The 24605-nt window shown below is 40.6% G+C and overlaps 1 protein-coding gene and 1 pseudogene across 9 annotated transcripts in view; one reads left to right on the top strand and one right to left on the bottom strand.

The window, feature by feature from the left end:
• PALS2 (protein associated with LIN7 2, MAGUK p55 family member) overlaps nucleotides 1–24605 on the bottom strand; it is a 92377-nt gene that overhangs the window by 35430 nt on the left and 32342 nt on the right. For 5 of the 8 annotated variants that reach the window (XM_084787343.1, XM_084787341.1, XM_084787345.1 and 2 more), the window contains exon 2: nucleotides 14339–14457. The exons of 1 other annotated variant lie outside the window; for it this stretch is intronic. In XM_084787343.1, coding sequence (XP_084643469.1) covers nucleotides 14339–14455 — 117 coding nt within the window. In that variant the 5' untranslated portion in view covers nucleotides 14456–14457. Of the gene's footprint in view, nucleotides 1–10375; nucleotides 10482–14338; nucleotides 14464–24605 lie in introns of those variants that run through there. 2 more of the 8 variants (XM_084787347.1, XM_084787346.1) reach the window with 1 other exon arrangement.
• Nucleotides 583–9648, top strand: LOC311599045 (tRNA N(3)-cytidine methyltransferase METTL6-like; annotated as a pseudogene). The gene is made up of 2 exons: nucleotides 583–600; nucleotides 8667–9648. The product of its transcript is annotated as a tRNA N(3)-cytidine methyltransferase METTL6-like (transcript).

Raw genomic sequence — 24605 nt, 5'->3', positions numbered from 1 at the left:
AGCAAGAAACCAGCTGTCAGGGATTAAAGAGTAGGAAGGACTTTGAGTTGAGGGTATTTAAGACTGTGCAGAAGTACAGAGGGTCTTTGAGTCCTTGGCGCTTCTTGGGATTTTTAGCTTGGCTCTTAGGTCTCCAGCTCTTGAGCTCCTCAGCTCCTTGGCCTTTGGCGTTTTGGGCCTTGAGCTAGCAATACCAAGCCTTTGTTTGGCCCTGGGTTTTTTGGCCTCTTCCTCCTGGGCTGTCAGCTGAGCTAGGGAGCCTTTTGGGCCTTCTCCATTGGGACATGAGCTGAGCAGGAAGTTCAGCTGGGTGCCTTCTCTGCCTCTCTGAGCTGGCAGGTTTTTACCACAGCATCTGGCTCTTGAGGCTTTATTGATAAAATAGAATGATCTGGGATTTTTGATTAAAACAATAAATGAATGAATGAATGGGTAAATGAGTCATTGATTAACTGAGCCTTTTCCTTTAAGAAAAAGCAGTATTAGAAAGTGAGGATAACTCAGTAAGAATGCATTTCACCTGTCCTGAGTAGGAAGAGCATCCCATGGCTGACGCTGTAGAGGTGCGGGATCTGATACAACATGGCTGACGCTGCAGAGGTGTGGGATCTGATACAAATATAGCCTAGCTTCCTCATATGCCCACTTCTGGGGATCCTACTCCCATGTGTACCTTAGGAGAATGCGCTGAGGATTTCTTCTACAACTTCTGGCTATTTTACTCAAGTATTGTTCTTGTAAACTTGTAAACCAAAAAAATTAGATAGCCAATATAGTTACTACTAATAATAGCATTAGTAAGGTAGCAATGTTACTGTGACTCTGCCTTTTCTTTTAGAAAGCATGGCTAATACATAAACTTTGATTCTATTTTCTTACAACAGGGCTAAGTATGTAACCGTCCCTTATTAAATATTTTGTGGAAAAGGTATATAAATGGGAAATGAATTTAGCTGGGGTAAAATTAACTTTCTTTAAGGATCTAAAATCCCAAATGCCAGACAGCTCTACAAAGGTTCTAGAACAGTAACTTGAATGAGAGTGGAATAAAGGAAAGAACATAGAGTTGCAATGCCATCACACAGGAAGAGGCTGGGTCCTATCAAAAGAGGGCACACCAGCTAGAACGCAACTCTCCAAGAAGGAGACTTTTCAGAAACCATTTCGCTATGCAAATGGAGCTCAGATTTTATTAGGTAAGTTATATCACAAAGCATCTTGGTACCACTGCTAAGAGAGCTGCAGGGTCAGAGCCACACAGATGCCAGGAATCACAACAGAGTATTTGCCTTTTTCTTTCCTTTTCTTTCTTTCTTCTTTTTCCTTTTAAAAGAAGCAAGATTGCTCTTAAAAGTTTGGTTGTAATAGCATCCAGGGAAAACATTAAGTATCATTTTATATTAGAGTTAGAAATGTTTCTACGTAGAACAAAAAATCAAAGAGCTGCAAGTCACATACAAAGATGTCTAATTTAATGGAACTATGTGAACATTTAAGCACTTCTCATTAAGAGTCAACAATGTCAAGACACAAAAACCAAAGTCAAGTCACAAGCTATATCACAGGCAAAAGGCTAATTTCTTTTTACATAAAGACCTTGTACAAACCAACTAATTAAGAATATGAACCAAAATTCACAGGAAAATTTAACTTCCAAACAAATGAAAAAAATACATAATTACTCTAGATACAGTGGTATAGAATTCAAATGTAAGTTAATTTTCCCACAGTATATATGTGTGTGTATGTACGTATATATTATATATGTATGTATGTGTATACTCACTCTCTCTCTCTTTCTCTCCCCCTCCCTCCCTCCCTCCCTCTCTCTAATATGAGGTACTGTACCCATATAACTCAATTATAATGCAAGGGTTACTTCCAAATCTTTGAAAGTGCTACTGCAGGCTGCTTAGGATAAATAAGTTATACAAGTTGATTATTAGCTGATCAGATCATGGTCACATCAATTGCTGGTATTTTTATCAAAAGAATATACATTTTAGGTGGGACAAATAGATATGATTCTATAGAAAAATAAGGTAGGATAGTTAGATAAGGTCTTCAAAAACCTCAGAGACATGCAAAATATGGTATTTAAAAATGTTTTTTATTATTTTAAAGATTCGCTGACAATGACGTAGGTTAACTCCTGGCAACACCCAACCTAACTCAAAGAGGATGATGAGCATCAAAGAGCCTCCTTATGGAGATGGGCTCAAATGTGGCAAACAAGCCACTGGGCAAAATGTCCTCCTCTCTACCACAGACAGAACTGCCTATAAAAGGGCAAACTTGGATACAGGCAGAGTCGACAGCCAAACTCTGCTAAGACAGGGTAAGAAAGTCCTCAATAGTTCCTGCCTCACAAATATGTCTGTCAGATATATTGGGCCAGAAGGCTGAAGAAGATGCTCCAACATAATAGAGAGTTTTGGGCAACTATTCAGGTAGTAAACTGTCTCTGCCATCTTCTCATTTGGAAAGCTACTAACTTGCACTCACCGCATACTCAGGTCATCAATTTTATTTCTTCTTAAGTCTCTGATGGAGTTGAAGACCAGGTAGGTAGCTCAGTTTTACAATGAAGCTTAGTTGTTTAGGGGTTAAGATGTTTTTAGGTCTAGATAGTTTTAAGTTGATAGTGACAGGATGTGATAGAGATTGATTTACATTCAGAATTTTAGACGCACCAAGATAGGAAAGATGTTGCTTGCGTGTTTACCTGCAGGCCAGAAGAAGGCACCAGGTTACATTATAGACGGTTGTGAGCCACCATGTGGTTGCTAGGAATTGAACTCAGGACCTTTGGAAGAGCAGGAGGTGCTCTTAACCACTGAGCCGTATCTCCAGTCCCAGGGGGGGATTTTCTTAATTAGTGGTTAATGGGGGAGAACCCAGCCCATTGTGAGTGGTACCATCCCTGAGCTGGTGATACTTACTGGGTTCTCTAAGAAAGCAGGCTAAGCAAGCCAGAGAGCAAACCAGTAAGCAGCACCCCTCCATGGCCTCTGCAACAGCTCCTGTCTCCAGGTTCCTGCCCTCTGTGAGTTCTTGCCTTGTCTTCTCTCAAAAGATTATGACTTAGGGTATATATGTAAAAGAAGCCCTCTCCTCCTCAAGTTGCTTTTGGTCATGGTGGTTCATCACAGCAATAGTAACCCTAACTAATACACCATTTAACATGCTAAAACTTATAATCTGATTTACATTTATTTGAATCTTTTTGTTTCTTTTTATAAATGTTTTATAGATTTGTAGTTTTCCATTTGTTTTTTTGGAAATTATTCAAATATTTTATTTTTGGTGCTATTATGAATGTTTTCTTAAATTTCATTTTCAGATTTTCTTCCTAGCATGTAGAAATACTGATCTATTCTTCAATCTGGTTTAACTTGCTGGTTTGGTTCTAATAGTTTTTACTGTTCCCCCCTGCCCACTTGGGGGTTTCTAAATATGAGACCATGTCATCTGTGAATTAAAATAGCTTTGGCTCTTTTTTTTCCCCATTCTGAACATGTCTTCCTTGTCTTACTGTCCTGACTAAAGCACCCCAGCACGCACACTGAACAGAAGGGTGCTACTGTCTGCTGCTGGGTCTTAGCTGGAAACATCAAGTCTCACTAACAAACATAAGAGCACTGTGGGCCTGTGCTGCGTGTGATTCTGTATCACAACCTCAAGACACCTGTATTCTGTGTAAGGTTAATGTCACGGTCCTCTGCATGAACATAGGATTTTTCTTGGTCAGGCTTCTGATAGATTTTTATATGGCCTTTGTGTTATAAATTATGCTATTAATATATAATCTTGCTATGTTTCATTTTGTATGTATTTATATATGTACAAGAATTTTTCTAAGAAAAATTCTTAGAAAAAAATCAAGTTTGTAGGATTTGATTAAATTGTTCACATGTGTGTTTTCACTAGAAAAATGTGTGAAAAAGCCTTTTAATAATAAAATAAATCTTTAAAAAGAAAGAAAGAAAACCCCCTATACAGGCCTGTCTACAGTCTGATCTTACAGACGCATTTTCTCATTTGAGGTTACCTCCCCTCAAATGACCCCAGCTTGTGCCAAGTTGACAGAAAACTTGCTAATATAGATGACAGTAACTCTTAGCTTGAAGTCTGCAGATGATCTAAAGATGTACTTACAGCTTAACGTAGCCTAGTTCAGGTCAGGTATCTCTAGTACTGGCCCAATTAAGGAAGGCCAGAAACCAGAAAAGACCTTTGACAAAATCCAAGATGCTTTAATGATTAAAAAAAAAAAAAAAAGTCCTAGAGAGAGCAGGACTGGAGGGAACATTGCTCAACATAACAAAAGCTATATGGCAGACCTTCAGCAAACATTATCCCCACTTCTTTTCAATACAGTGTTGGAAGAAACAGCCAGAGCAGTATGGCAAGAGAAATTAAAAGGTTATGAATAGGAAAATAAGTCAAATTATCCCTATTTGCCTTTGAATGACACCATACATTAAGAAATTCCCAAAATTGCACCAGAACATTTCTGGAAACCATTAACAATTTAAGTAATGTGGCAGGGGACAAAAACAACTTATAAAAATCAGTAGCTTTTCTACACCAAAAATAAACACACTGAAAAAGAGAGCATAGATACACTCTCATTTACAAAAGCATCAAAACAAATAAAATATCTAGGAATAAAGCTAACTAGGGAGGTTAACGGCCTCTAAATGTAAATTCCAACTCTCTGAGGAAAGAGACGGAGAAAGACACTGGAAGATGAGAAGCCATCCTATGCTCACGAATGGCAGAACTAACGTTGTAAAAATGACCGTTCTACCAAAAGCCATTTACAGATTCAATGCAATACCCAACCAGAACACCCACAACGGTTTTCACAGAAACAGGAAAAACAAAACAAACTAAACTAAAATTTGCATGAAACCACGAAAGACCCCACAGATCCAAAGCAATGCTGAGCATAGAGAATGCTGGAGGGAACATAAAACCAGGGACACTAAGTCAGAGAGAAGAAAAAGTGGGGAAGAGCCTGGAACACACTGGCACAGGAGACGACTTCCTGAACAGAACACCAACAGCCCAGGCCTTAAGGTCAACAATTAATAAATGGGACCTCATGAGGCTGAGAAGCTTCTGTAAGGCAGGAGACACTGTCAAGAAAACAAAGCGACAACCTACAGACTGGGAAGAAGATCTTCACCAACCCTACATCTGACAAAGGTCTAATATCCAAAATATATAAAGAACTCAAGAAATTAAACACCACCAAACCAAATAACCCAATTGAGAAATGGGGCTTGGAACTAAACAGAGAATACTCTCAACAGAGGATATCAAATGGCTGAGAAACACTTAAAGAAATGCTCAACTTCCTTAGTCATCAGGGAAATGCAAATCAAAACAACTCTGAGATTCCATCTTACACCCATCAGAATGGCTAAGATTAAAAATTCAAGTGACACCACATGCTGGCGAGGATGTGGGGAGAGAGGAACACTCCTTCATTGCTGGTGGGAATGCAAACTAGTACAGCCACTTTGGAAATCTATCTGGTGCTATATCAGAAAACTGGGAATAGGGCTTCCCCAAACCCAGCTATTCCACTTCTTGGAACATACCCAGAAGATGCTCCAGTACACAACAAGGACATGTGCTCTACCATGTTCATAGCAGCCTTATTCATAACAGCCAGAACATGGAAACAGCCTAAGTGTCCCTCAGTAGAAGAACGGATAAAGAAAATGTGGTACATTTACACTAGGGAATACTATTCAGTTATTAAAAACAAGGAATTCCCGAAATTTGTGGACAAATGGTTTGAACTAGAAATGATCATAATGAGTGCGTTAACCTAGAAGCAGAAAGACTCAAATGGTATATACTCACTTATATCTGCATACTAGCCCAAGGGGCATGTCCCACGAAAGTCTTCACTTACCAGGAAAGTGGGACAGAGGGGAGGACAACCTATTGGAACTCTAGGTGAGAGAAGCATGGGAAAATGGGGAAATAGAAGGATCCAGAGGGTCCTAGAAACCTACAAGAAGAACATTATGATGGGCAGATCTGGGCCCTGCTCAAACTATGGCACCAGCCAAAGGACAATACATGCAGTAAACTTCGAACCCCTATCCAGATCTAGGCAATGGACAGGACGTTCTCCACAGCTGAGTGGAGAGTGGGGTCTGACTTTCACACGAACTCTGGTGCCCCATATTTGACCATGACCCCTGGAAAGGGAAGCCTGGTGGCACTCAGAGGAAGGATAGCAGGCTACCAAGAAGAGACTTGATACCCTATGAGCATATACAGGGGGAGGAGGTCCTGCTCAGTCACAGTCATAGGGGAGGGGAGTAAGGGGGAAATGGGAGGAAGGGAGGAATGGGAGGATACAAGGGATGGGATAACAAGTGAGATGTAATATGAATAAATTAATAAAATATATTTAAAAAAAGAATGCTGGAGGGATTGCTATTCCAGATATATTTAAGATAGAGTGTAGAACTACGGTAATAAAAACAATGGCACTGGCACTAAATCATACATGTAGACCAACGGAATGAAGATAGAAAACCCAACATGAGTTCTCATAACTACAGCCATCTGATATTTGGCAATAAGGCAAAAACCATGCAATTGAGAAAAGGCAGCTTCTTCAACAAATGGTGCTGGAAAAAGCAAGTGTCTGCATGCAAAACAAAGAAAAAAGAACCACATCTATATTCTCGCACAAAAATTAGACCCAAGACCTCAATTTGAAACCTGAAACACTAAAAACAGTACAGGAAAACACAGGCAGTACCTGTAAGCTACAGGCATAGGAAAGGACTTTCTGAATAGGATCCCTTTTGCCCAGGAGTGGAGGCCAATAATCAACTGGGATCTCATAAAACCTAAAGAGTGTGTATACAACAAAGCAACTATCGACTGAATGAACAAGAAAACCCACAGAACGGGAAGAACCCCCTGCCACCTTTACATAGGAGAGAGAATATTCAGAATATACAACAACAACAACAACAAAAGCCCCCAAAGAGTCAAGGGAAAAAAAGTGACTCAATATAAACAAGTTAGAAATCTATACAGAGTTTTCAATAGGAAGAACAAAACTGGCTAAGAAATGCTTCAGAAAGTATTCATCATCCTTCGAAATTAAGGAAATGCAGATTAAAACAACTTTGAGATTCCATCTCACTCCAGTCAGAATGGTTAAGTACAACTAAAGAACTGACAACAAATACTAGAAACATTGTAGGAAAAGAGAAACCCTCTGTCACTGCTGGGAGAATTGCAAATTGGTGCAGCCACTCTGGAAATCAGTATGGAGAAACCTCAAAAAACTAAAGAACCCACCACATGAGCCAGCTAGAACACCCTGGTGTCCGCCCAAAAAACACTCATCATCCTGAAACTTGCTCAGCTGTGCTTACTGCTGCCCTACTCATAATATCCAGAAAATGGAAACAACCTAAATGTACTTCAGCAGATAGATAATGAAATATAATGTAATACTATTCAGCATCAAAGAAAAATAAAATCATAAAATTTGTCAGAAAAGATTACACTGAGCGAGGTAGCCCAGACCCAGAAAGACAAATGCTGCATGCTCTCGCTCTTCCGAGGCTCCTAGATGCAAACCTTCAGACACCCGAGCACAACGTGCAGTAGCCACAGGAACCAGGAAAGCACAAAGGGAAAGCAGAAAGTATTCATCTCAACTTAAAAAAAAAAAAACAACAAAACAGCTGGATAATGAGTTATTACTATTTTTGTCTGTTATAACTGTTAAGATTTTAAGAATTTAAAAGCTGGAACAAGAGAGAAGGCTCAGGAGTTAAGGACAATATTTGCTTTCCCAGTGGGCTTAGGTGTAGAGAGAATATCTTGTCTATAGTATGGATGCAACACCTGTTGATAAAAACAAAAACAACAACAAAAAAATACCTACGGCCTATAGAAAAGGATAAAAGGTGGGACATCCAGTAGGTGGAAAGGATTCTGGGATAGAGCAAGGCAGGAGAGATTCGGCTGGCAAGATGTAAGAAGGACAGATGAATGGTACCCGAGCAGAGGTATTCTCCACGTGGCAGAATGTAGATTAGTATAAATGGGTTAAGGTATGAGCTAGTCAGAGAAGAGCCTAGCTATATGGCCTACGTATTTGTAAATATATTTTGAGTCTCATGAGTCATTATTCCAGGAGTTTGGGGCTCGGAGAGAAAACACACACCCCTACTACACCTAGGTTCAGTTTCCAGCACCTACATGGCAGTTCACAGACATCTGTGACTGCAGGTTCCAGGGCATTCAAAGCCCTCTTCTGGCCTCCTTCAGCACGAGGCATGCATGTGATGTACAGACATACATGCAGGCAGAACAGTCACATAAAACAAAAGACATTTGAAAATGATGTTTTAGGGAAATAGTGGGGGCAGTGCCATGGAGAGAGAACGGGATGGGCAGTCCTGGGCTGTATGTGGCTTAACCTCGGGAGGTTTACACCTCAGCCAGGAGATTCTATCCCCAACCGCTGGGCCTGACTGACAGCACTGCATGCTTGGAAGACCCCTGGGAAAATGCACCAGAGGAAACCCTGTGTCTGCAGTATCTGTGCTGATTGTTCAGCCGGTTAAAGAACAGAGAATCTTTAGCAGCCTTGAGTGTGTTACCAGCAACTGCAAACAAGGATTCCTAGCTCTGAAGAAGAAGAGACACTGCAAAGAGACCAAGCTTTGGTGTCTGATATTTTTAATAGCAAAAACCGGAGAAAAGAGGCTAAGAAAACTGGGACTTAAAAAAAAAAAGAAACAGTACCAATTTTTTCCGGGACAGACTGGACTACCAGAATGTTGGAAGAGCTAAGGTCACGTAGGGAGTATGAAGGTCAAAAACTGACTTTGCTGGAGGCTGGATGTGGGGTTGGAAACTGTTTATTACCCCTTTTAGAAGAAGATGTGAATACCTTTGCCTACGCCTGGGATTATTCTCCAAGGGCAGTTGACTAGGTTAAACAAAGTCCTTTACATAACACAGAGCGATGCAAAGTACTTCAGTGTGACGTCACTAGAGATGACCTTCTTGGCCGAGTCTGTGGATGCCGTCACACTGACTTTTGTGCTCTCAGCTGTTCACGCTGAGAAGATTCACCTTGTTTTACTAAGTGTGTACAAGGTATCAACACCGGGCAGAAGGGCCTCGCCCCCTCACTATGGACTCCATGATCGATCATGCCACGCTTAGATTTAGAGCTGGAAGCAAACTCGGAGAAAATTTTTATGTCAGACAGGATGGAAGAAGCTGATGAATTCCCAGCGCAGCTCCCGTGGATGCAGGCTGTGAAGAAGTGCTGGACGAGTATGTGTTTCGAGAGACAGTAAATAAAAAAGAAGGCCTGTCTGTGCCACGAGTTCTCCTTCAGAGCAAGTTCCGGAAGCCTCCAGACGGCCCCGCCCCTTCCACCAACTCTGCTTCGATTTGAAGAGAAGATTCTTAAACTACTTTATATTTTTTTATATTCTGATTTTTAAAATTTACATGTGCTATTTTTGTACTAAAAACAAGTGAAGATCTGGGAGATGGCTCAGCAGGGAAAGATGTTGGCCACGCAAGCTCAACAGCCTGAGTTTGACCCCAGGAATATATGTCTAGGGGGGGAAAAAGGCATGGGGGCTGGAGAGGTGACTCTGTGGTTAAGAGCACTGGCTGCCCTTGCAGAGGACTGTTTGATTCCCAGCACCATACGGCAGCTCACAGCCTTCTGTAACTCCATGTCCTTGTCTGGCCTCTGTAGGTGGCAAAACACCCAAAATAGGAAAAAAAAAAAATCCAGGTTCGGCAATTCGAATCTGTAATCCTAGTAGTCCTGCCTCAAGCTGAGCAGCAGAGAGGGTAGAATCATCTGTGCAGCCGACACAAGAAACCTGGCTTCAGGGCAGGGCGTGAGAACCAACTCCTGAGGACTGTTCTCTGACCTCCACGTGTGCACGCGAGTAAATAAAGTGAACGTGTGTACACACTGTAGAAAGACCCAACTGTTAAGTCCTGACAGTAACGACTCTCTGTCTCCACAAAGGGAGGCACCAGAGCTGAGCGCAGCGGGGGAAGAAACAAGTGCACAAAGAAGTGTCTCCTGATAAAAAATAAATTTAAGACAGCACTTTGGTAGACATGCCATCTTTCTCATTTATTAAAGATAAAGGCAGATTCGCATGCTAAAAAAAATAATGTTTTAAAAATCTATGTTTTTCAGGAACACAACCCTGTAGTTATACCAAAATATTTTTTATATTCAATATAACACTAATGTTTTCTTCCTTTCCCCTTTTCTGGTAGAAAAATACTGTAAAATTAGTATTATTTCTTCATTAAATGTAGAACTTACAGTAAAGAGATCTGGAGCTTCTTTTGCACAATGGTTTTAAACTTCAAACACCCAATTTTGAAAACTAGATAGAGCTACTGAAGTCATTTCTTACACGAGGCTTCTCCTGCAAGAAATTAAGTGTCACTTAAGTCGTCCCAGTCATCGTCACAAAACTGTTCACAATTTTCACAGCGTTTCCTTTATATGGATGGGTATTTGGCCTGTGTACCACATGCATGCATCAGGCCCAGGGAGTGCAGAAGAGAGCAGCGGATCCCCTGGAACTGGGGTCACAGAACCTTGTGAGCCAGCATCTATGTGCTGGGTATCAATCCCAGGTCTCCTAGAAGAGCAGTCAGTGCTCTCAACTGCTGAGCCACGTCTCCGGCCCCAGGTCAGAAATGTCTTCTATACTACACTTGCAACCCTGTCTGTGGCTTTGAAGTGGTGTCCTCCCTCCCCAGCCAGGCAGTGATTTGTATTTAGTTGGAGGTATGTTGACTTTACTAACATACCATCATACATTGTGTTATTTTTGTTCCTCTTTTTTGCCATATTTTTATTACCACCTCTGTATATTTTGCATTACATCTGCTCTCTTGGGCTTTGCTATTCTCTAACATACACATTCCTTTCATTTCCGTTTTGTCATACACTTTCGTTTCTTCACTCAGCTGAAAATACTTTATGATGTTTTTTTCCCCTTCATTCATTCATGGTTCTTTTTGTTGTTGTTGTTGTCAACTTGACACACACGCGTCATCTGGGAGGAAGGAATCTTAATTGAGAAAGTGCCTCCATAAGACTGGCAAGCAGGCAAGCTTGTGGGGGCATTTCCTTGATTTGGGAAATGGTATAGGAAATTGATACGGGAGGGCCCAGCCCGTATTGGGTGGGGCTACTCCTGGGCGAGTGGTGCTAAATTAAGAAAGCTAGGTGGAACAGGGCGGTGAGGACCAGTCCTCCACGGCTCCGGCTTCAGTTCCTGCTTCTCGGTTCCGGTCCTGAGTCCCTTCAGTGATGGACTGTTGCTTGACGTGTAAGATGAAACACACCCTTTCCTCTCCAGTTACTTTTAATCAGTGTCTTATCACGTAAATTCTAGAGGCTTTATATTACACGCTGAATGAAAAAAACGAGGACATGGCTGCGCTAAGGAGTGGTTGAGGAGAAGGTGTATTGTCGATTTGAGGGAGAGGACAGCTAGAAGCATCTGCAAGGGTCCAGACTGAACTGAGCCAGGAGACTAAACCACGCCATAAAAGGAGTGTGTGTATGTGAGGGAAGAGAGCAAGAGAGGAAGAGAAGGGAGACAAGAAAGGGGACCAGCAGCCACGATAGTCAGGAGACCAAGAGGCCAAAAGGCCAAGGGGCCATGTAGCCAGACGGCTGAGTTCCACAGAGAAGAGAAGCTGGGGAAGGGAGGGAACCTCAGGTCTGGGAGAGGTTTCGGGTACCAGCCAGAATGACTCTGAAACAGGTGCTTGTGATGCTGAGAGGCTGCTGGGAAACCTGGTGGCCAGCGTCCACTCGGATGTGTTAAATAGGCACCTCAGTAACACATATGTCCTGGGTCACTTTGCTGCCTAACGTTACCTGTTTTCAAGTTCTGGTTAGCCCATTTTAAACCATTTCTACTTTCTCTCCCAGTCCTTCCCTGGGATAGGAAGCAAACGTGTATCAGAGCTTATATGTGCATCTCACATCTCTGTTCTGTATTTTGATTTACTTTCTATGAGTTCCTCCTGGGATTTTTCTGTTCATCTATTTTCAGATTGGCTGATTCTATCCTTCTGTATTTAGCCTTCTCATACTTAAATCTATCAAATAAATTAATTTTGTATTTGAGTGTTAAAATGTCAATTAGATTTGCTTTTCTTTCCAGTTTCTTTCTTTTTTTTATTTTTTATTTTTCTGGTTTTTCAAGACAGGGTTTCTCTGTGTAGACTCACTCTATAGACCAGGCTGGTCTCGAACTCACAGCGATCCACCTGCCTCTCCCTCCCAAGTGCTGGGATTAAAGGTGTGCACCATCATGTCTGGCTTTCTTTCCAGTTTCTTCCTTGTTGTAATGAGAACTAGATTGCTGTAACTTACCTACATAGAGGCAGAAGTTCCCCCTCTTACCCTCCAATTTCTTTATGCTGTAGCAGTATTTAATTACCACTCCCTTTATTTATTTAAAATCTGCTTACCAAACCTGAAGGGGGAGGTAAGTGCAGGTACATACACCCACTGTGCCATAGGACAAGTGTGGAGACCATCAGTCCTGACCTTCTTTCTAACGGTCTCTCTGGTTTTTGCTGGTTCTTTGCCACGCTAGTAGGCCAACATGCTTTGAGGATTCACTTGTCTTTACTACCTGTCTCTCCACAGAAGCACTTGAAACACACACACACACACACACACACACACACACACACACACACACACACACACACTTCCCTCCTCCCCCTTCCTCTCCCTCTCTGCCAGGCTAATGTGGCTTCTGGGAGTTTGAATTCAGGCCCTCACATCTGCCCAGCCTTTATTTTTAATAAAAAAGAATACAGTTCTCTTTACCTGTTTCAGAGTAAAGCAACCATTTCAGGTGCTGAGGGCAGACCTGGTGATCACTGAAAGTCTCATCATTGGTGACACAAACTAACCCATTCCTCATTCTCAGAAGTTGCTGAGAATAAATACGCATCAATACCCTCCCCCTACATTCAAATAACTAAAGCAGGAACTTAAAAGACATTAGCCTACCTGCTCCAACCCTTCTATTATTTACTCTAGTGTATTTTAAAGAACTTTGGAAACTACACCCATACTGTAAAATGTCTTACACGGTATTAAAATGTCTAAATCTACATAAATGCCTTAACTTTAACATGAGAACAAGGAGAAAAATGATTCAGGGACAATAGAAGGTATCCTAAGAGGTAGTATAAGAAAACCAAGGAAAGAGTAAAAATTGTGCCAACAGGAGCCCAAGCCCAAACATTTTTAGTAAGGGCTCAAGTTGCTCCTAGCTACTTCAACAGTCACATAAGGAGTTAGAATGTGAGAGCAAATACTATCCTGTATGTTATGATAAATGCAGCAATATTGAGTATTTACATTATGAAAATGACTTTTTACCACATGACCTCATGAGTCACATGAACTCATTTTTGCCAGTTAAAAAGGTATGGTTTTCAGAAGTCTTAAAACACACACACACACACACACACACACACACACACACACACACATTCTAAAAGAAAAACCAAAACTAACAATAACACATAGAAGGTGAGACCAGCATTCTAACAGTACAAAGCAAAAAAGGAAAGATGGCTCCATGAAGGAGTAAGGCTGGAGGATCATCAGAATGGATTTTGGAAAGCAAAAACCACCTAGAGCAGTTCTGAAGACTGGGCTAGCAGGATGTGAAACAGGCAGTAAATATACCGAGTTTCCTTGATGTCAAAACAAGATCATCAAGAAACTGTAAGTGAAATAAAACAGAACCACAAATATGGTTATTTAAAAAAGGTGTACATTAAGTGAGCTACTAGGTTTGCTCTAGAGTTGATTTAAGGAAATAAATCTATAATACCAGGGCTATGCAAGAAAAATCTAAAATTCAAAATAAATAAATTAAAGAACTAAGTAAAAGCAGTTAAGATTTTAAATGATAAACAGGTGTATGTTACAATATAAAACCAACACCTTGCTATTTGAAAGTGAAGACAGAACCCAAATCGCTTTCCCACGCTTCAGTTCACCTCCTGTGCGGTTCTGCCTTGTCAGAGTCACCCTACTCTCTGCAGGTGAGTAAAAAGGCGGCAGACCTTACTGATGTTGGCATGCACTAACAGTTCATTACGTGACAAGTGTCATTTGCTAACTCTGCGGAATGGTGCATCAACTAATTCCAAAAGGTGGTCACTGAAAATATCTCCATAAAGACAATTTTCAAAGTCGTCCAGTAATCTTATGAATAAACTAGTATACCTTAGCAAGTGATTTCACAATTGGATTCTCCATAATACCCTTCAGAAAGATTAGGTCTATTTCTTCTGCTCCTGTAGATGAGGGCAGGTCTGTAAGGTTTTCCAAAACTTGCTGCATTTCTGATGGGATAAAAATGAGAAGTTAGTGAATACGCAAGTAAAGGAAGACTCAGATTCCAGGCAGTTATGGAGTAAGACTATAGAGCCATGCAAACAAGAAGACATTAGCAAAACTTTTGAGAGGAAAATCCTATTTTAAAAAAATAAATAAACTCTGAGTTTCATATTAATTACTGTCCCATGAACTGGATGAATTTTTTATTTTGTTTTGTTTTGGTTTTTTTGAAGCAGGATTTCTCTGTGTAATAGCCCTGGCTACCCTGGAACTCTCTTTGTAGACCAGGCTGGCCTCGAACTCACAGAGATCCGCCTGCCTCTGCTTCCCAAATGCTGGGATTACACAGACATGTGCCACCATGCCTGGCTGAACTGGATGAATTTCTATATACAGTTTTGATTTTATAAGACTAGACTTAATGTATACATACTTAAAACTTATTTGCTTTTTATCTTTCAAATTTACAAACACTATCCAAGAGGAAATAAAATTTCTGAAGACTTATATAAGGTATAGAGATTAAATTAACAATAATAAAAAAATCTTTCCATAAGTCCAAAAATCAGACTTCATTGGTAAAGTCCACCAAACACTTAAAAATAGAATTAAAATTAAAACTTGACAAACTTTCAAATTAATATAAGAAGACTTTTCTTTTGTGGGTACAGGAGTTGAGAAAGGTTTTCACTGTGTAGCTCTGGCTGGTCTGAAACTCAAAAAATGCACCTGTCCCTGCCTCCAGAGTGCTGAGATTAAAGCTGTGCGACACCATGTCAGGCCAGAACGCTGTTGTTAATTCATTCTGTGAAGCTAGGTACTTAGATCTGAAGTGCAGACAAAGATACTCTTAAGAAAGGAATAGCTAATATCTTATATATACAGATGTAAAAATAAAACAATAGCTAAGTACTAGAAGCAGAATGGATTATATACAAATGCCAAATACAAGTTATTCCAGGAGCAAAATATATGAAAATCAATCAGTTATAGGATAGAACTCAAGGGCATCTCAAACAAGAAAGTGTTTGACAAAATCCAAAACATTTTAAATACTTTTTAACATTTCATTTGTTAACAATCAAAAGCTCCCAAATTTCCCTCTCCTCCCCCTAAAAACACTAACAAAACTTATAAAGTAAATTTCCTCATCTAGGTTAGGACATCTATAAAAAATAGGAAGCTAAGATCATACTTAATGGCAAAACAGTACACGCTACATAGGAAACAAGGCAAGCTGGTGTCCCCATTACTGTAAAACTAGTGGAGGTTTTAACCAGGCAATTAAGCAAAAACAAAACAAAGCAAGCCCAGAACATGCGGAAAAAGCGTTAAATAAGACTATTTCTATTTAAAATGATAAGATCTTACATATGGAAATCCTAAAATTCTAATACATAACAACAACAAAAAAAACACTTATAGAATTAGTGAGTGAGAGTCCTTTAGAAGGCTTGGCAAGTAAAGGCACTGGCTACCAAGCCTGGCGACCAGAGTTCAATGCCTGCTACATACATCCCTGGTGGTTGCCCTCTGCCCTCCACACATGCACACGCATGTACACATACACACGTACACACACACTATTTTAAAAACTCACAAAATATTACTTAAAAGATGAATGAAGTCCTAAATAAATGGAAAGACATCCTGTGCTTAAGGCCTTTCATTCAATCAAAACCTACTAAAAAGCTGCAGTACTCACAGCTGTGTGGCACAAGCAGACAGAGAGCAGCTAAGCTCCAGAAGTTAAGTCTGCAGGTTATTAGCCAGTGTAACAAGGCTTTCAACTAAAAACAGCACCCCCTACCTCAATAACAGGACAACTGGTTACACTTCAAATGGCACACATTAAACACATATAAACACATATAAAATGCAAGCCCACACCCTTGCTCTCAATAGATACCACACTCTTAATCAGTGTTAGCTCATTTTGATGTTTCTGTAAAAATAACTAATACTACAGTTGTTTAAAATTCATACTATTTTCACTATGACAGACACAAATGACCATTATCAAAAGTTAGACTGTACCATTGAGAGGTTGGTAATGAAACGCAGTCCCCTCTGTTCTGCTTGCCCAGCTAACTATCCTGCTCCATACTAGAACCTTCTGTTCAGATTTGTTGATCATTTCTCCTAGTCAGATGTGTAAATAGGTTTTTGCTTTATGTGGGGGAGAAGATATTAATAACACTGTCTTGATTGGTCTGTGGGCTATCAACTGCTGAGATAGTGGCGGGTGAGGCTCTTCCTTCCCCCTTCTACATTCTCAACCAATGTTTTTCACGCAACTCTTCAAAGTTCTGGGGTCCCCCCACCAAACGCCGCAGCATACTTCTCTCCTGCCACTGTTTGTCCACAGGCTCAGACCCTCCCCTGTCTTCTGTCCTCTTTCTCCCTAGCAGAGCGGCGTTCTCTGCACTCCCATGGATGGCGGCGCTCTCCTCCTGGGCGGGAGTGGGTGACCAACAACCTGAGTCCTGGGGTCCTCCTCAAACTAAGGCACCAGCCAAGGAGAATATAGGCAGTAAACTTCGAACCCCTACCCAGACCTAGCCGACGACAGGATATTCTCCACCACTGAGTGGAGAGTGAGATCTGACTCTCACAAGAACTCTGGTGCCCCTTTTCTGACCGCGTCCTCTGGATGGGGAGGCCTGGCGGCACCCAGAGGAAGGATAGCAAGTTACCAAGAAGAGCATCCCTCAATCCCAGACATAAGGGAGGGGAGAAGGGGGAAGTGGGAGGGAGGGAGGAATAGGAAGAAACAAGGGAAGGGCTAACAATCGAGATGTAATATGAATAAATTAATTAAAAAAAAAAAAGATCACCGGAAGTGAAGAGGAACACAGCGCCTGGAGTACACTACACCGAAAGGAAGGAGTAAGGCATGAGGAAAGAAAGACATTTTAAACTCTTGGCTATTTGGCTAAAATCAAGAATGTAAATAAATAGCTACTTCACAATTTTGCTTATAGCCTAAATTTTTCTCTAAATGGGCAGAGAGTGACTGGATCAGCCTCGTATCTCTGCCCTGTGTCTATCAAGGTAGTTAGCTCGACTTCTTGTCGTTACTTTCTGAGGGGAAGTGTAAGTGCAGTTTCCAGGGCTCTAACCTGGGCCGGGCAAGTGACCCTGCTGCTCAGGTGCTCTCACTTCCAGTTTGCTTTTTTTTTTTTTTGAGACAGAATCTCTCTACATGTCCCTGACTGTCCTGGAACTTATTGTGTAGTCCAACCTGGCCTTAAACTCACAGAGATCCATCTACTCTAGGTAGAAAAACAGAGAATACGAGACACATCCTTGACTATTTTTAAGAACCTCATACATTGCTACTGCTTTTGATATATGGAATAAGATTAGAACATTAATAAAGTACCAATCCCTCGGGTTCTAAGAGGGGAATCCTCCCCCATTTAAAAGCTCAATTTTAAATTTATTTATTTTAGTTTTTAGTTTTTTGAGACATGGTTTCTCTGTTTAGCCTTGGCTGTCCTAGACTCGCTTTGTAGACCAGGCCAGCCTCAAACTCACAGTGGTCCGCCTGCCTCTGCCTCCCTAGTGCTGGGATTAAAGACGCGTGCCACCATGCCTGGCTTAAAAGCTCAATTTTTATTTATATATCTTCATTAATTCTTTTATATTTTTGAGATTATTATAATTACATTTTGATAGTATAAAGCTTCCAATTATCCTTAACTAATTTTTATCTCTTTTTGTGTTTTCTTTTTCCTCTCTCCTTTCCTTTATGAGTCAAGGTCTCACTATCCTGAAACTCACTAAGTTGACCAGGCTGGTCTTGATTTTTGTTTTTGCCTGGAGTACAGAAATACAGGTCTGTGTCAGCAGCTTAGCTTTCCACTTGATCACTTGATCCTTCTCTCTCTCTCTCTCTCTCTCTCTCTCTCTCTCTCTCTCTCTCTCTCTCTGTGTGTGTGTATGTGTGCACGCGCGTGTGCTTAACTATGAGACAGGGTTTCTCTGTGTAGCCCTGGCTGTTCTGGAACTATCTCTGTAGCCCAGGCTGGCTTTGAACTCAAGAGCTCAGCCTGCCTCTGCCTCCTGAGGTCTGGGATTAAACGCCACTGCTCAGCTGCTTGATCCATTTCCAAATAAAAACCAAAACCACAGTTCTTTCCAGCTACGTTGTTGTAAAGACACAGTAACAGGGCATGTACAGAAGGCTAACAGCAGCCTGGCCACACCTGACTCAACAAGGGATTCTCCCACTTTCTCCCACTACCACAAGCAACGAAGTCTGGATTATTTCTTACAGCTGTGCCTTCTGCTTTTTTAGGGGTTTAAACAGAAACAGGGTGATTTTTTTTTAATCAAAGCACTTTCATCCCCAAACTTCTAATAAAGTACTTTGTGTTTTAAAACAAAGCAAAAACAAAACAAAACAAACAAACAAAAAACCCCTTAAACAGAAGAGAGAAAACACTCCAATCATTAAAGCATGATGTGAGTACGACACAGGTAACCAGAGGGGAACGGAATGCTAGCGTAGTCAGAGCTTCCCGTAGGGAATAAGCTGTGCTATGGGGCAGCCTTGAACATCAGCGAAGCAAGGATTTACTCAGATTTCAGGAAGAGAGTAAAGTCTCAAAGTTCGGCAGTAAACTACCTGCAAATCCCACCCCTCTGTAATCCCTGAAGGAGAGACTTTAACCAGGAGGAGAAAGGAGATTTTCATCTGAGTAGGAGAAAAGCTGGACCGTCACCTAGTCCTCCTGTCTCACATATGAACAAACTGAGAGCTAACACTCAGGAAACCCACCTGCATGAACCGAAGGCAGCAAATTCAACAAGCAGGAGCACTAAGCATCAGAGAACCCCTAAGGCAGGGTGGGAGGAAGGAGGAAGGGCAGTTGGGAGAGGGAAACGCTAACACAGGGAGCTGGGGTGCGAACCAAAAACACAGCAAAACAGTGGTGAGGGGAGACGCTTCAAAAGAGCCAAGGGCCTGAGGCAGCGCAGGGCGGAGTGCTCTTGCTGCTCTTAGGTCCTGGCTTTGCTTCTTACCAAATAAGGGGTGGGGGCAGGAGGGGAAGGTGGAGCAAGGGAGATAGAAAATGCAAGGAAACAGAAAACCCCTGTGAATCAGGTAAAAGCCCCTAAGGGACAGAGGGCCTGGAAGGAGAAGGGAGGGTGAAGACCCGGGAGGCAAGGAGTGTAAGGAAAGTCAGCAGATGTGTGCAAAAGCTTAAAAAGCAAATCCAAAAATCTTTCTAAAAGGACCAAAGACTGAACTTCGCAAAATAGAAAATCGGGAATGCAAAGAGTAGCAAATAAGAGGGGAAGCAGAAGTCATGTAGTTACCTTACAGTTAAAATATGCTAATAAACAGCTATTTCTGAGAATTTTCAGAGTGGCTAGACATCAGAAAAACAGAATAATCAATACTTTGCCTAAGTAGTAGTAATAGCCATTTAAAGGTAAAATAAGATATTCATATAAGAAAAATAATAATATTATACTATATATAAATAATTTCAAATATATTGAGGACAGTTTCTGTAAGAATCACTAATATAAAAGACAATTCTTTTCAAATTATTCTTTAAGAAAGAAAGGAATGAAACATAATAGATATCCCAATAGGATTTTTTTTTTAATTATAAAATTTACCTGAAATAGAAAAGCCTGGCATGGTGGCATATGCCTCTCAGCACACGGGAGGCAGAGGCAGGTGAGTCTGTGAGCTTGAGGCCAGACAGGACTACAAGAAAAATCCTGTATTGAAACCTCCTCACTCACCCCGCCAAAAAGAAAAAGTATAGAAACTAGGCAATACATTTTAAAAAGCATAACTATATGGGATTTCCTGAGCTGTCAACCGCAAAACGCTGGAAAGTGAGAAGCACTGTTACAGCAACATATAGATAGCTTAACTACCTAAATAAAATTCAGTACACAGAAAGATGGCAGAACACAGCAGACCAATTACTTAATTTTATTACTGTATCTATTCCCTTCAAGATTCTTATTAAAATACCAGGAAAGTACTGTAAGAATCGTTTCAAAATGAAGACAAAAAATGGCTAGGGAGAAAACATCAGACCAACACAACCACATGGAAGCTTCCAAGTGGTAGAAGAAGAGACTTAGAAAAAAGAACAAGACAACCCATCTCACATTATTTCTGGAATCTTCCCATTCTTTCCGCACTACCTGGCAGTGAGTCCTAGCTATAATCCTACCTTGCCCAGACTATCACTGCAGCCTGTCTGTAACTGTTGGCTTCCTCTCATTGCCATAAATATCCGAGACAAGCAACTTAAAAGAGAAAATGGTTATTTGGCTCACAGTTTTGAAGTTTTAATATAGAACCAAGTGCCCCAGATGGCACATCATAGTAGAAGCCCATGACAGGGCAGAGCTGTTTACCTCATAGCCAGGACAGGAGAGAAAGAGACCAAGGCACTGGAACTTTTTAGGGCATGCCTCAGTAAAGATCCCCCACGAGGCCCCAATTCTTAAAGGCTTTGCCACCTCCCAATAGTATCAGAGGCTGTGAGCCTTTGGGGGGCATTCCAGATCCAAAGTATGACAATGACCCATAAGGAAGTGATTTAAATGTAAAATTTGAGGCTTTTAAGCCTTTTAATACATTGTTAGATTCAATCTACACCAACCTTTATAGCTTTAACCACTCCTGGCCTTGAAACAAAATCCTCTCCTCTTTACTGCCATTTATATAAAACCACCTTTGTACAACTAATTCACAGTCATCTTTCAGAAGCAAATTTCAACCTTACTGGCTGCTCCAATTAGGATTTCTCCACATGTATGTGTGTGTGTGTGTGTGTGTGTGTGTGTGTGTGTATGTATGTATGTATGTATATTTATTACTCTATAATTCTGACAAGCCCGTATCATTAATACTGTGATTTTGCTCAAAACATGGTTTGTTGTCAAATTCTGAGAAGTGCAGAAGTCATACCTGTCTTGCTCCTACCTGAATCTTAAGGAAGAAGAATGCAGTTTGGTACATCATAGATTCTCAATAAGTATTTTCACAAAAACAGAGCATTTCAATGTATTTAACAACCATAGTTTTCAAACTAAATATTCACTCCCATTAATTATTTTACAAGGTTATGACAGAAGTTGTGTGTTTACAGCAATATTTTCTACTATTATACTTCTAGGCTTTCTAGAATATCACATAAAGCAATTTTAATTAAATTGATGGTACTTTACCATCTACATTGTTTTCTAAAAGTTTCCCAACAGAACTGTCTTACAGATGTGCTTCTTTTGGAAATATAAGTAAACAAGTCAACTATTCTAAGTATTCAATTAGGACTAGATTCTAATTTAATATTTAAAATTCTTTTGTTGTCACATTTAATGTTATGTTCACATACATTTAATTCAATAAACTGAATTTCCCAAATGAAAACAGGACAACTCATGTATTAAATCAAGATGTTAAAATTATTTATTTGTATTTTACACATAAAACAATCACATGCCTGATACCTGTTGTCTACTTTACAAAGCCCATGAAATGCCATATAAAAGTCTTACTACTTATTTGAAAAAACTTTAAGAAACTATCCGAAAGTCATTCAGATACTTTTCATGTGCTTATAGTATAGCAGCAAAATTCTTTTAGGAAACACAAATCCAAGAAAAGACATAAGAAAAGAACCCAATTGGGATGTTTTCTTAGATCAACTTTTGAAAAACATGCTGATCACGGTTGGGGGCTAGGTAGGGCCAGAGGCCCTGTGTGTATAACAAAGAATGCTGTGCTTTTGTTTGCTGCCACCAGGGTCGTGCTTGGCAAGGCTAACAATGCTCTGCCACCAGGGCTCCAGGGGACCTGAGGCCAGGGCCGTGAGCTGCACAGTTTCCCTGTAAAGTTGTGGTCAAAAGCCCCAGACACCGAGGCGTGAAGCGCTCTTCTTACCAGAGGGACTGACTCCTGAGCTCCCTTAACTCTGCGCTCAGATGCTCTTTATTGACTTGTGCCTGCTTCCCCACTAGTATACTGACTATCTTGGTGGCTTGGGTCGTCAGCCTCTGTATCCCTGCTGACCCCAGCTTTTGACTATTTATTTTTCTCATCTCCTGTTCTCCCACTCTGAGTCCCAACATGAAACCAGGAAGAACTGCTGGTCTAGTTCAGATCTTGAGAGCTATGATCACAAAATACTGGATAAGTCAATAAAAAGAAAACCATCATCTTATAAAAGGACAATACACTGTCAGGATCCTAGCTCTCACGCGAGTACCTTGAGATTCCCACTTAATTATACTGAACCAAAGGAAAGGACACACCTTCAAATATGCACAGTATATTTCATCACCTATTCAGAGCTTAACAGGTGTCTACTACATGGCAAGATGAAGAAAACAGAGACACCATTTCTCCTCTGAAAATTCAACTTGGCAAAAAGCATGTGTGTGAGACGCAGGAATTTAAGTGAACAGGCTATGGAACTTGCCTCTACTCTGCAACTTGACTGGTCCTGAAAGCTTGGGTTCATGACTTAGCCTTCTCTTATCTGTTAAGCAGGGGGCCAGAAGGTTGCCATTCCTAAGTGATACACGGAACCTCTTGGGTAGCACCTCATGGTATTTATAATCCTGGTGCCAAGGAGGCAGAGGCAGGAGGATCTCTGGGGCTTGCTAGCCAATCAGCCCAGCCTATTACACAAACCATCACAGAAACAGGTGGATGGTTCTTCAGCAATGGCTCCGGAGGTTGAACTCTGACCTCTAGATATGCACACACATGTATTCCACACTCATAGAAAAAAATCAGAGGGGGGGGGAGTCTAATATATAAAGCGTAGCAGTTTGCTTACAAGGTTTCTGAAATTTAAAACAAAATTTTAAGCCTAAGTAGTGGGGTTTCCCTCTGCGATGATAATTTCAGGAAAAGCATACTCCATTTTAGGGGACCCATTCAACACTCCTGTCATAAACAAAGACTAGTATAATAGAGACTTTTAACAGAGACTAGTATTAACTTTCTGGCGCTTTTTTAAAAAAGACATAGTTTCATGAAGTCTAGGCTGACCTTGAATTTCTGACCTTCCTGCCTCCACCTCAAGTTCTGGGGCTATAAAAATGCCACCACCCCAGCTTCAACCTTGTTCTCAGAAACAATTCCATGATATGCTACACTTTCAGAAAGATGTCCTCTCAAACTGAAAGAAATAGATTTCATAAAAGAAAATTTTAAAATAATAAATTCTAGCCAGACACAGTGACACACGTCAGTAATTCTAGCACTTGGAAGGAAGGCTAAAGCAGTTAAGATCACAATTCTAAGGTCAGCCTAGGCACACGGGGAAGTCCAGGTCAGCCTTGGCTACCGAGTAAGAAACTGCCCACCCCCACCCCACTTACAACAAGCAGCAGCATAATAAACAACAACGGAAGGTTCTGACTTGAATGATTAAAAACATTAAAATGTAACACCAGGAGACCAAAATATAAAATTTAAATTTTCTTTGAACACCCTCAGACTTTCTGCTATCCTCTATAAATAGTTATTAAAGAAAAATTTGCATTTTTCCCTACAGAGAGACAAAGATGAGAGGCAGCCACACACAGTCTTCCAGTGTTAAGTCTCCTGGCAGTCCACGTTTCCAGGTTCTGCAAACCGTCACAGTGCTAATGTTTAACTCCTTACTAACTGGGTGGTTTGTCTGTGAGGGTCCTAAGATCTCCTCACAGAGTTCTTCCTGAACGTTTAAGTGTCTTGTGCTACTGTGAAGAAGAGCTCTTACATTTTAGTTTTGATTGACTAAGATTCAGTTGGATTTTCTACATATTATAATGGCTATCTTCTACCAAATGAAGCCAACTAAGTAACTTTATGGAAAAAATTGGAAGGTTTTCTTTCTCTTCAAGACACAGAAATAACTTTCTTCCTGGTAACAGCTTAATAACTTTATGTTCGTTTAGGAAATTTGTTAAGTTTTATTAGCATACAATTATTTTTATCCTATAAATAAAATCTTGCAGATAAACTGAGTGTGGAAATGTCTAGATATCACCATCTGCGATTTCCATCATTTAACTATTTTAGTCAGATTTACCAATATGTTTAGCTTAGTAATCATTTTTCCTTGTAGATATGGTCAATCATTAGTTGTTCTTTTCTATAAGAAAACATGACAGT

This window comes from Acomys minous (assembly GCF_964271855.1).
Source record: "Acomys minous genome assembly, chromosome: 6".
Classification (NCBI taxonomy): domain Eukaryota; kingdom Metazoa; phylum Chordata; class Mammalia; order Rodentia; family Muridae; genus Acomys; species Acomys minous.
This window is presented reverse-complemented; position numbering and strand designations above follow the sequence as displayed.